Source organism: Sinohyriopsis cumingii, chromosome 18 (assembly GCF_028554795.1).
Source record: "Sinohyriopsis cumingii isolate HCF-2022 chromosome 18, ASM2855479v2, whole genome shotgun sequence".
In the NCBI taxonomy this organism is placed as follows: Eukaryota; Metazoa; Mollusca; class Bivalvia; order Unionida; family Unionidae; genus Sinohyriopsis; species Sinohyriopsis cumingii.
The window spans coordinates 98,948,296-98,962,878 of NC_142978.1; the positions used below are offsets into that span (position 1 = coordinate 98,948,296).

At 34.0% G+C, this 14,583-nt stretch overlaps 1 protein-coding gene across 1 annotated transcript in view; it reads left to right on the plus strand.

Moving 5' to 3' along the window:
* LOC149777572 (acyl-CoA dehydrogenase family member 11-like) overlaps positions 1 to 14,583 on the plus strand; it is an 87,775-nt gene that overhangs the window by 38,554 nt on the left and 34,638 nt on the right. Inside the window, exons 6-9 of the mRNA XM_089942193.1 lie at positions 2,588 to 2,737; positions 5,635 to 5,729; positions 7,090 to 7,189; positions 13,853 to 13,993. Coding sequence (XP_089798319.1) covers positions 2,588 to 2,737; positions 5,635 to 5,729; positions 7,090 to 7,189; positions 13,853 to 13,993 — 486 coding nt within the window. The remainder of the gene's footprint in view (positions 1 to 2,587; positions 2,738 to 5,634; positions 5,730 to 7,089; positions 7,190 to 13,852; positions 13,994 to 14,583) is intronic.

Below are 14,583 nucleotides of genomic sequence, written 5' to 3' on the forward strand. Positions count from 1 at the left end.
TGCTTGCGAACAACCATGTGATGTTCATTGTATACCTTTAAAAATAATTGATACAGTATGCTAAACAAAATTTACACACTGGACTCTCTCTTACCTGTCAGTGGCAATATGATGGTTTTTTTTATGACTTTCAAAAACTGAATCATCAGAATTTTCACATTTTTAACAAGAAACATGAGCTATCACTGCTACAGAAAGGTATGGTACACAGTGTCTGTTGTTGTGCAACACATTTTATATGGTTTGTAAGAGACAGGAACTAAAATTAAGGGAACAACTATAGGTAGCAATAGTACAAATTTAATGGATTTTATATTATCTGTGACCGTATCCACATTTTAGGAGAAACAGATGTATATAATGGATAACTTTAACAGTGAGGGCTATTTCATTTAAATTCTGCCACATTTTGGGGGGTTGGGGATATCACCATTAGAAAGAAATTAATAATGCATGAAAAACCAGAACATACAGATTCAGAACTATTTGCCAATATAAACATGTTTCTTCGCAACCACATAGATTCAGACCCATTCTCCAATATAAAACATTTCTTTGCAACCACGTAGATTCAGACCCATTCTCCAATATAAAACGCGTTTCTTTGCAACCACATAGATTCAGACCCATTCTCCAATATAAACGTGTTTCTTTGCAACCACATAGATTCAGACCCATTCTCCAGTATAAACGTGTTTCTACGCAACCACGCAGATTCATACCCATTCTCCAATATAAAACGTGTTTCTTTGCAACCACTTAGATTCAGACCCATTCTCCAATATAAAACGTGTTTCTTCACAACCACGCAGATTCAGACCCATTCTCCAATATAAAACATGTTTCTTTGCAACCATGTAGATTCAGACCCATTCTCCAACATAAGACGTGTTTCTTCGCAACCACATAGATTCAGACCCATTCTCCAATATAAAACATGTTTCTTTGCAACCACGTAGATTCAGACCCATTCTTCAATATAAAACGTGTTTCTTCGCAACCATGCAGATTCAGACCCATTCTCCAATATAAACGTGTTTCTTCGCAACCACGTAGATTCAGACCCATTCTCCAATATAAACATGTTTCTTCTCAACCACATAGATTCAGACCCATTCTCCAATATAAAATGTGTTTCTTCGCAACCACACAGATTCAGACCCATTCTCCAATACAAAATGTGTTTCTTTGCAACCACATAGATTCAGACCCATTCTCCAATATAAACGTGTTTCTTCTCAACCATGTAGATTCAGACCCATTCTCCAATATAAATGTGTTTCTTCATAACCATGTAGATTCAGACCCATTCTCCAATATAAAACGTGTTTCTTCACAACCACTTAGATTCAGACCCATTCTCCAATATAAAACGTGTTTCTTCACAACCACTTAGATTCAGACCCATTCTCCAATATAAAACGTGTTTCTTCGCAACCATGCAGATTCAGACCCATTCTCCAATATAAAACATGTTTCTTCGCAACCACATAGATTCAGACCCATTCTCCAATATAAAACGTTTCTTCGCAACCACATAGATTCAAACCCATTCTCCAATATAAAACATGTTTCTTTTCAACCACATAGATTCAGACCCATTCTCCAATATAAAACATGTTATTTCTCAACCACATAGATTCAGACCCATTCTCCAATATAAAACATGTTTCTTTGCAACCACGTAGATTCAGACCCATTCTCCAATATAAACATGTTTCTTCACAACCACGTAGATTCAGACCCATTCTCCAATATAAAACGCGTTTCTTCGCAACCACGCAGATTCAGACCCATTCTCCAATTTAAAACATGTTTCTTCGCAACCATGCAGATTCAGACCCATTCTCCAATATAAAACGTGTTTCTTCGCAACCACGTAGATTCAGACCCATTCTCCAGTATAAACATGTTTCTTCTCAACCACGTAGATTCAGACCCATTCTCCAATATAAACGTGTTTCTTTGCAACCACATAGATTCAGACCCATTCTCCAATATAAAACGTTTCTTTGCAACCACGTAGATTCAGACCCATTCTCCAACATAAAATGTGTTTCTTCGCAACCTCGCAGATTCAGACCCATTCTCCAATATAAAATGTGTTTCTTCACAACCACGCAGATTCAGACCCATTCTCCAATATAAAACATGTTTCTTTGCAACCATGTAGATTCAGACCCATTCTCCAATATAAGCGTGTTTCTTCTCAACCATGTAGTTTCAGACCCATTCTCCAATATAAACGTGTTTCTTCGCAACCACGTAGATTCAGACCCATTCTCCAATATAAAACATGTTTCTTCTCAACCACGTAGATTCAGACCCATTCTCCAATATAAAACGTGTTTCTTCTCAACCACATAGAGTCAAACCCATTCTCCAATATAAAACGTGTTATTTCTCAACCACATAGATTCAGACCCATTCTCCAATATAAAATGTGTTTCTTCTCAACCACGTAGATTTAAACATATTTAAGGACCCTGAGGGACCACTGAAATTTCTAGTCTTCAAATTAAAGAAACACAGAAATTGGAAGAAAGGAATGAAATATTGTAATTTTTTTAATTTGTCCATTACACAGGGGACCAGGGGGTTATCGCTTTTCTACCTGGAGACTCGCAAGTCAGATGGGCAGTTGAACAATATACAGATTCAAAGGTTAAAGAATAAACTAGGAACAAGGCAGGTACCAACTGCTGAATTACTTCTGGATGGAACAAGCGCATACAGGGTAAATAGAAACATGTTATACTAAGTAATAATGAGATCTGATATTAACATAGACAGAGGATATACATTATAGTGTTTGTACTGTTGACTGTTGTGACCTAGTTACCATGAGACAAACTTGCTAGTTGTAGATTTGAAAGTGTCATCATCAAGGTCAGTACTATAAAATATGTAACATGTTATAATAGTACTCATGTCTTGCCCCAATGACAGGAATGTTGCCTCTGGGCCATATCTTGGAAAAATTAAAACATTGAAATCACCAAGAAAATCACGTTGATATTGATATAAAAAAATTAAAAAAATATGCACATCTTTGTAGATGCCATTTCTGTATTTGCTGTAGCAGCAACTGATGGTCTTGGAGTGACTGGAAGTACAACCACGGCAACCATCACAGGTGCACAAATAGGAATTATTGCCTGATCTGTATAGATAGCAACCGGTTTCTGGTGGTGCTAGCAAATTAATTTTGATATGATTACATTTTTGTGCACATGTGAATTGAGAAATGCTTGCAACGACACAAAGCAGCCTCAACACAATTAGTAAACTGTATTCGGAGGCAAAATAATTAGTATTGCAGAATTCAGGATCATTTTGGTGGAAACGGAGAATCAAAGACGAATCTGAGCCCAAATAAGAAACCGTGTAGCAGATTTACAGACAATAAAACTCAAGTTAAAACAAAAACAATTTGTCATAAGCATTTTTTTTTTTGCCCTAATATGCTCTGCATCACTATATGACTCTTGCTTGGGCCACTTTACTTTCATAGAATATTAAAGCTAATAATCTATGGGTTGCGTAAAGTGTGTGGCTTTTATGCTAAAATGGGCAAATGTCATGGGGAATAGGTTGTGACCTAGAAAACTAATCAAAATCCTAAACCGCCATAATTTCAAGTTGAAGAAACTGCTTGCTCACATTGTCCAACCATTATTGGGTTTTTGGAAAACATGCCTACATGCCCTTCAGAATATATTTATAGATGTAAATATCAAAGAACTCATGTCTAGCCCCAATGACAGGAATGCTGCCCTGGGCCATATCTTGGAAAAATTAAAACATTGTTGAGATCCCCACCTATAATATTGGTTTGAATAACCTTAGGGGACAAAATCACATATGATGTTAATTTTGTTGATTTATTGTTATTTTCGGTAGAAGCAGAGGAAAAACTGTTGTGCCTAAATACTGGCCTAACCAAATTCTTATCGGATTAAAACAATATATTCAGTCCTTTCTCCTTTGAATAAATTCCCCGATCACACTAGATTAGAAATATTAAATTGCTACCTCGCGAATCCAGCCCTATTAAAAGACAAATATCATCTTTTCCTGTCTATTACAATAGACAAAGGGCAATAACTCTTGACCATTACATCCCCTTGGTACCACCAGGTGTTGCTTGTTTATAGCTTCACTGCTGTACACGATAACATCATACAGTTTATCCTCCAACAATCAAAGCCGTTTTTGTGTTCTAATTGACTTATCCAATGTTCCTTTGGGTTTGTTGTGCAGATTAATCATTCTGCCTTTAGGATGTACACATTCTTTGTACAATTTCTGCCAGTTTGAGTGATTTTGTCACCTTTAGGGAAGTTGTCCTTTTAAGACCACATCACCCACACTTTCATTGACCTCCGACAAGCTTATTGCAAGTTAGAGAGACTTTGAACTTTTTGCTTGCTCCATTCATAACCTAATTGATAAATTTAGCAAGTTATGTAATTGCTGCATTGCTAATTTATGCTTGTTTTTTCCTTCTGTGTTGTTTCTGTAGAAAGGTCCATTAAATACATGAATGCACAAACTCAAAGCATAGTCGGTAAGTTTCTAATGTGACAATTACTCTTTGTGCAATTACTCCATTAGTAACACAAAATATGTTGCAGTTTTTATGTAAAATAGGATTACTGCATGCAGAAATTCTCACATTTAGTTCAATGCATTTGTGACTGGATATTTACAGTATTTGACTGGAACAATAGACTATACAGAAGACATAAACAAATTTCTTTTTGAGTCTGATCTGCATAAAGATGCTGTGGTTGGATAAAGTTCTGTCAGATCCTCTGTGTAATATGATTAGGTAAATATTCTCGAAGGAACATAATTTACTTAAAATTTGCTTTCCATCTTCATTGGGAAATAGAATGTTTGTAAAAACTGTTCATTTGGAACCCCATAGACTGAATCACAAAATGTTTTTCCTGTTTGCAGACAGCATGTTTAAAAGCAAACATCTGATTGAGATGGCTCGGTTGAATTATTTTATAATAAATAGTTTAATACTTACTGGTAAGATTGTGTCTAAATATTCAATAATGGTGAAGTTTTGGGTGTTTTAAAATTTTCAGAAGGTTTTAAGTTTTCCAGAGCAAATAGAAGTGTTGCATGTTACAGACAAATTCGAGTTGGTTGCTTATTTTCATTACCATGCATAAATTTGATAGTTTAAGTTTTACAGCATTCATCTTCCATGATCATATGAGTTTATGTTTTACAGCATTCCACAATCATTGCATGTTTAAATTTCACAGCATTCCTTATCTACAGCCCTTACAAATTTAAATTTTAAAGCAGTCCTCTTCCATGATCATTTCAATTTTGATTGTAGAGAATTCTTTATCCACCATCTTTTGCATGTAATTTGTATTGCTTGATTAACTTGTGGCCATGATTGAGAGTTTCTGCATAAGTGATTTTTGTCACATTTGTGATGAAGGGTTGTGAATAGAGTTATTGCCTCCCTGATTTTTTTCATGATTTAAAGTAGAAAACAAGATGTTCATTTTGATAGTTAGTGGAATTTTCCATTGGAAATTTTGATTTTCTTGAACAAGAGTCATAACAAGATTTTGGTGCATTTTTCTTCCTTGATTGCTACAGGTGTCGGAAGAAGGGAGGGGTGTAGCAGCAATCAGTAACATGCTGAAACTGACACGTATCCACAACACCCTGGCATCTGTAGGTGCCATGCGACGGTAGGTATCAAAATCCCTCTGTAGCCAATGTCATAGATGCATATTGAGAAAATTACTATGAGATTTAATATCCAAATTGGCATTATCAATTTACCATAAATCTTGTAAACCTTTTTGTATGTACACCAGTTTGTCTGTTGTCAACTATCAAAAATTAAGTTCAGGCATCTATCTGCTCAATGGGAAGAGTGCATATGGGGCTAGGAGATAAGTTTGGAAAGTTCCAGTTTAAGTATAAGTCATATTCCATGATCATGTAAAAGAAATGGTATATATTGCCCCGAGTTCAGCAGTCCATTTATGGGAGCCAGCATTCACACTCCTGTCAGTTCATGAAAGTAGTAAGCTGCACACTATGCGTGGTCTTGCTGATCTGATAGAAATATTGGGACATATCTTGGAAAAAATAATAATATATTTTAAAAGATAGTTGAGAATGTTGACTCAGATAACATTCTCATATGTTGGTAAAATGCCAAGGATTTTAAAACCTGTTTGTTAATGAATTTTTTTTCCTGACCCTTAAACTTTGAAGATGTTAACGCAGACAGGACACTGGAGACCTTGAATTCCCTCATCAGGATGTATTAGCTTTCTAGTAATCAACTTTTTTCTTTCTTCATCTGTCCATCTATTCATGCTTGTTGTAACCACCAACACTCAGCATCCCTTCCACATAATTGGATTTCATTTGGTTGGTGAATTGTCTGTTACTTATAGATGTGTCATGTAATAGTCAGATCTTTTCAAGTCCAGATTTAATGAAGTCCTTTTTCAATTAAGTTTGAATATTCATTACAGCAGATCCTTCTATTAGCATAGCTTAGGAACCACTCCACACATTCTGATGCTGTTTGGTATGTACACTGTTTAATGGACCTTGATGTGCATTTCATGGGTTTCATCTTGTGTACTCTAATTTGAAAAAATGTTAAGTCCCTTGACAGTTCCCTTCATACCTTTTCATGGAATGTTTTCTTGTAACCAGCATAGCTAAAGAAGCTTTCAACATACTTTGATCTAATTTGAACATTATTTCTTAGACTTAGATATAACTTTTATGGATTTTGTCTACTCCATTTTGGACAGCTATATGCTCATCAGCTAAGTATCTTTACATGGCATGTTGCTTGTGTTGAGAAGAGTTTGAAGGAGTTAGATTTCAAGCACTCCACATCATCATTTTGAGGAGTTATGGCCATATCCTATCTTAGGTTTCCCAGAACAAGCTCCTCTGTACAAGGCTGTTGCATATTGTAGTGATGCACCCATTTCTTATAGCTATAGTTAATTATTTATAATTAGTATTTGTTCAGAAAATAATTAAAATTAAAATGCTGTGATATTTTCATAATTTCAGAATTGTGAACTTGGCACGAGATTATAGCACAAGACGGACAGCATTCGGGAACAAGCTGAAAAACTATCCTCTTCACATGCAAACATTAGCAAGAATGGAGGTCAGAAAATAATCTTAGGAAGATTCATTATATGTTGACATATAGGTATAATATGTAATTTGGGTTGGTTATACAGGTCATTTATATATCTATTCTTTATAAAAAAAATCAGTTGATCACTCTATCAGATATTGGAAATAGAGATAATTGATACAGGTATTACAGAATCTGTTGATCACTGTGTCAGATGTTGGTAATACAGGTAATTGATACAGGTATTCATAAATCATATGATCACTGTGTCAGATGTTGGTAATACAGGTAATTGATACAGGTATTCATAAATCATATGATTGCTGTATCAGATGTTGGTAATGCAGGTAATTGATACAGGTATTCATAAATCATTTGATTGCTGTATCAGATGTTGGTAATGCAGGTAATTGATACAGGTATTCATAAATCATATGATTGCTGTATCAGATGTTGGTAATGCAGGTAGTTGATACAAGTATTTATAAATCATTTGATTACTGTCAGATGTTGGTAATAGAGATAATATAATACAAGTATTCATTATTAATTGATCATGATATTAAATAAGGTTAATAAAAATAATTGATACATGTATTCCACATTAAAAAATGTAATCACTACTGTTAGATCAGAAGTTCACACAGGCCATTGATCAACATATTCCTAATAAAAAGAAAATGTATCACTCTGTCTCAGGTTATTGATACAGGCCATTGCTACATGTTTTCCTCCTAAAAACAGTGGATCTCTATATCAGAAGTTATTGATCTGTATCATAAACAGGATTTTACAGGCCTGGAATACCCAGGATTATCATGCCCAGGGTTATCATACTCAGAGTTATCATACTCAGGGTAATCATACTCAGAGTTATCATACTCAGGGTGATCATACCCTTTGGGACTCTAGACAAAGGGTAAAACAATATGTCACAGGCGTAAATGTGCATGATGCCAGGAAAGATATTATATGGAATAATGAAAGAATGAAATTGACTTGAATCATTTGTATGTGACCTATGCTGAACATACATGTGATTTAATTCAGTTTCATTCTTTTCCTGTCTTGATTATAATAATCAATTGCTTTGGTGCAGGTTTGTAATTTCATCACCTGTGCTGCTTTTATAGTCAATTTGTTAAACAGCCTTTCAACTGTCAATGTTTCTTGGCGTATTCATGACTTTATTTTGTTAGCTGAAGCCCCTTTCACAGTGAACAAATGTAATCAGAATGGTCAGCATGATTTCTGTCCCACGATTTCAAACTACACTTTTGCATGACCTGTTTGAGAAAGAAAACTGATATTTCAAACTACACTTTGCATGATCTATTTGAGAATGAACACTGATATTTCAAGCTACACTTTGCATGATCTATTTGAGAATGAAAACTGATATTTCAAACTACACTTTGCATGATCTATTTGAGAATGAAAACTGATATTTCAAACTACACTTTGCATGATCTATTTGAGAATGAACACTAATATTTCAAGCTACACTTTGCATGACCTATTTGAGAATGAAAACTGATATTTCAAACTACACTTTGCATGATCTATTTGAGAATGAACACTGATATTTCAAGCTACACTTTGCATGACCTATTTGAGAATGAACACTGATATTATGACCTATTTGAGAATGAACACTGATATTTCAAGCTACACTTTGCATGATCTATTTGAGAATGAAAACTGATATTTCAAACTACACTTTGCATGATCTATTTGAGAATGAACACTGATATTATGACCTATTTGAGAATGAACACTGATATTTCAAGCTACACTTTGCATGACCTATTTGAGAATGAAAACTGATATTTCAAACTACACTTTGCATGATCTATTTGAGAATGAAAACTGATATTTCAAACTACACTTTGCATGATCTATTTGAGAATGAACACTGATATTATGACCTATTTGAGAATGAACACTGATATTTCAAACTACACTTTGCATGACCTATTTGAGAATGAACACTGATATTTCAAACTACACTTTGCATAATGTAAAATAAAATGTTATGAATGTTTAGCTCAGGCATTCAAATTTGTATGCACAAAGTTTGATTTACTATCATAAGTTTAAAGAATGCCAGACGATTTCCCCACACTACCATTCCACATGGCCATTATCATGCCTGCCTAATGCAATGAGCTGAATGGAATACTGATTTCTCATTGGTCAACCAAAAATGATTGATGTACTGCTCCTTCCTAGAACATAATTTTCAGTCAACCAATAAGGGGGCAGTGTTCCATCCAATGCCTTCAGCTCATGTATGATATGTTGGTAAACTGTAAGTAACAATATGAACCCCTGTGGGTACTACAAATAGATACTCTGATTGGTATTCAGACTGATTTTTTTTAAAAAGATCTATATTATCTTCAATTTATATAAGCTGGTATCGGTATATATATCATGTGTTCAACGATTTACTGTATCAATGGGAATTTCAGTTGCAGGCTTTTCCTTTTCTAAATGCTAATCTGATTGCAACAATACTTCCCTGAATTCCTAGTGTTTTTTAGCATGAAATGAGGTCATCAGATTCCTGATGTCAAACGAGTGACCCTGACTTTGCAAAGTTTGTTAGATCATTTCAGTCACAGCAAGTTTTGCATTTAATAGCCCCAGTTTTGTCTCTAAAAACTAGGAAAATTCCAAAACTTTATTCTGGGAATGATGCTTGACCAGTCTCTAATTTGTTCTGATTTAATTTAGAAATGGTTGCTGATTGCATAAATCCATAAGTAAGCAGCAAGATGATGCTGATACTGACTTGTTTACAGCATGATATTATAAACCAGGTGTGAATATTGGTTATTTTTGTAGATTGTGGCTATTTTGAGATCCCTGCAGCAGCTCTTTTTAGATCTTTGCTTATCTCAGATTATTATCGTGCTGGTGCAAGAGAATTAAGCTGACAAATTGCAATACATGATTGCTAGTTTACCATAAAATTACTTGTGAAAGCCACAAATTTAAAATTTGTCAGTGCAGCCTTACCCCTTATTAGTAAATTTTATACATAATTAGACCTTCTGGTCCAGATTGTAGTGCATGAATTTCAGGTACAATACATGATTTACTCCCATTGTATGTGATGTAAAACTAAGATCAGTACATGGTGTACTCATAAACACTGTTGTTCACACTATCAGGAGTATTAGTGATACATGCCATTAATGCATACAGTTGACCGTGATATCAAAGTTAGTAATACATGTCATTGATCTATACAGTTGACCATGATATCAAAGTTAGTAATACATATCATTGATGCATACAGTTGACCGTGATATCAAAGTTAGTAATACATGTCATTGATAGATACAGTTGACCATGATATCAAAGTTAGTAATACATATCATTGATGGATACAGTTGACCATGATATCAAAGTTAGTAATACATGTCATTGATCTATACAGTTGACCATGATATCAAAGTTAGTAATACATATCATTGATGCATACAGTTGACCATGATATCAAAGTTAGTAATACATGTCATTGATGCATACAGTTGACCATGATATTCTAGTAATACATGTCACTGATGCATACAGTTGACCATGATATCAAAGTTAGTAATACATGTCATTGATGCATACAGTTGACCATATCAAAGTTAGTAATACATGTCATTGATACATACAGTTGACCATATCAAAGTTAGTAATACATGTCATTGATGCATACAGTTGACCATGATATCAAAGTTAGTAATCCATATCATTGATGCATACAGTTGACCATGATATCAAAGTTAGTAATACATATCATTGATGCATACAGTTGACCATGATATCAAAGTTAGTAATACATGTCATTGATGCATACAGTTGACCATGATATCAAAGTTAGTAATACACGTCATTGATATATACAGTTGACCATGATATCAAAGTTAGTAATACACGTCATTGATGCATACAGTTGACTATGATATCAAAGTTAGTAATCCATATCATTGATGCATACAGTTGACCATGATATCAAAGTTAGTAATCCATGTCATTGATACATGCAGTTGATCATGATATCAAAGTTAGTAATCCATGTCATTGATGCATACAGTTGACCATGATATCAAAGTTAGTAATATATGTCATTGATGCATACAGTTGACCATGATATCAAAGTTAGTAATACATATCATTGATGCATACAGTTGACCATGATATCAAAGTTAGTAATACATATCATTGATGCATACAGTTGACCATGATATCAAAGTTATTAATATATATCATTGATGCATACAGTTGACCATGATGTCAAAGTTAGTAATATATGTCATTGATGCATACAGTTGACTATGATATCAAAGTTAGTAATCCATGTCATTGATGCATACAGTTGACCATGATATCAAAGTTAGTAATTCATATCATTGATGCATACAGTTGACCATGATATCAAAGTTAGTAATCCATGTCATTGATGCATACAGTTGACCATGATATCAAAGTTAGTAATCCATGTCATTGATGCATACAGTTGATCATGATATCAAAGTTAGTAATCCATGTCATTGATGCATACAGTTGACCATATCAAAGTTAGTGATACATGTCATTGATGCATACAGTTGATCATGATATCAAAGTTAGTAATCCATATCATTGATACATGCAGTTGATCATGATATCAAAGTTAGTAATCCATGTCATTGATGCATACAGTTGACCATATCAAAGTTAGTGATACATGTCATTGATGCATACAGTTGACCATATCAAAGTTAGTAATACATGTCATTGATGCATACAGTTGATCATGATATCAAAGTTAGTAATACATGTCATTGATGCATACAGTTGACCATATCAAAGTTAGTAATCCATGTCATTGATGCATACAGTTGACCATATCAAAGTTAGTAATATATGTCACTGATGCATACAGTTGACCATATCAAAGTTAGTAATACATGTCATTGATGCATACAGTTGATCATGATATCAAAGTTAGTAATCCATATCATTGATACATGCAGTTGATCATGATATCAAAGTTAGTAATCCATGTCATTGATGCATACAGTTGACCATATCAAAGTTAGTGATACATGTCATTGATGCATACAGTTGACCATATCAAAGTTAGTAATACATGTCATTGATGCATACAGTTGATCATGATATCAAAGTTAGTAATACATGTCATTGATGCATACAGTTGACCATATCAAAGTTAGTAATCCATGTCATTGATGCGTACAGTTGACCATGATATCAAAGTTAGTAATATATGTCACTGATGCATACAGTTGACCATATCAAAGTTAGTGATACATGTCATTGATGCATACAGTTGATCATGATATCAAAGTTAGTAATCCATATCATTGATACATGCAGTTGATCATGATATCAAAGTTAGTAATCCATGTCATTGATGCATACAGTTGACCATATCAAAGTTAGTAATACATGTCATTGATACATGCAGTTGATCATGATATCAAAGTTAGTAATCCATGTCATTGATGCATACAGTTGACCATGATATCAAAGTTAGTAATACACGTCATTGATGCATACAGTTGACCATGATATCAAAGTTAGTAATCCATGTCATTGATGCATACAGTTGACCATATCAAAGTTAGTAATCCATGTCATTGATGCATACAGTTGATCATGATATCAAAGTTAGTAATACATGTCATTGATGCATACAGTTGACCATATCAAAGTTAGTGATACATGTCATTGATGCATACAGTTGATCATGATATCAAAGTTAGTAATCCATATCATTGATACATGCAGTTGATCATGATATCAAAGTTAGTAATCCATGTCATTGATGCATACAGTTGACCATATCAAAGTTAGTAATCCATGTCATTGATGCATACAGTTGATCATGATATCAAAGTTAGTAATACATGTCATTGATGCATACAGTTGACCATATCAAAGTTAGTGATACATGTCATTGATGCATACAGTTGATCATGATATCAAAGTTAGTAATCCATATCATTGATACATGCAGTTGATCATGATATCAAAGTTAGTAATCCATGTCATTGATGCATACAGTTGACCATGATATCAAAGTTAGTAATCCATGTCATTGATGCATACAGTTGACCATATCAAAGTTAGTAATACATGTCATTGATGCATACAGTTGACCATATCAAAGTTAGTAATCCATGTCATTGATGCATACAGTTGATCATGATATCAAAGTTAGTGATGGAAGTCATTGATACATACAGTTGACCATGATATCAGTGTTAGTGATGCATACAGTTCATTATCATATCAGAAGATAATGATAGAAGTCAGGGCTGTTCCATTTAGACATACGTGGTACCTAGGGAAGGCAGTGTTTTCAAAATATATGCCAGGGTACTTTGATTTCACATAGTTTATATTAAAATGATAAGAAAATTCTAAATTGCACCCATGGGTGAGAACCCCACATTAAAAATGTCTTCCATGGGTCCCAGGTATGTTTTTACTGAAACAGCTCATATTGATACATACAGTTTATTATGATGTCAAAAGATAATGAAAAAAGCCATTGAATCATACATACAGTTGATCATGATATCAAATGTTAGTGTTACAAGTCAGTGATGCATGTAGTCCTCATAAGTTTCAAGTTTCACCCTTATCACAAGAAAATGTTGTATCTATATGCAATTTTAGGTGGAAACAAGGGGAGCAACTCTACTTCTTTTGGAGATAGCTCGTCTTCTTGGCAGAGAAGATGTTGCCATAGCAACAGATCATGAACAACAGCTGGTCAGAATTCTAACTCCCCTGGCCAAGCTTTATACAGGAAAACAAGTAAAATGTTTTATTCAGGATTTAAAATTATCAGAAATTACATGAAATGTTACATAACAGAAGGAGTCAAAAAGTTTTTATTTCACTTTCAAATCTACATTTCTTCTGCTTTCATGACCTCAGAAAACATCTTAATGCTTGAGATTTCTATCTTGATTTGTTTGTTTATAGCAATTTCCTGTATAGCCAGCTACACAACATTATTAAAGCTGTCATTGGTCTGTAAAGTCTTTACAGGAGATCACATTGTAAGAGAAGGAATTATACCTAAAAGTATATATAAACACTTTGCCACAATCTCTTGCATTGATTTATTGTATAAAGGTTAGTAATGTAAATATTGTTGTTAACAGTCTGTAATTGTTTTATATCATTTTTTCATGTGTTTGATTTTGACTTGTAATAATTCATCTCTTTTTTCTTCTGTCATATCTCATGCAAATTTAAAATGCAGAATTTTGCTTGAAAGGTGTCATTTTTCAGTATTCTTTTAAACTGTATGATTATTGCTTTTGTCTGGCCTGCCAGAAAAGGTGGGGACGTGCAGCTGATGTGCCTGTCCATACATCCTTTCTCAGCTTTTCGTTGAG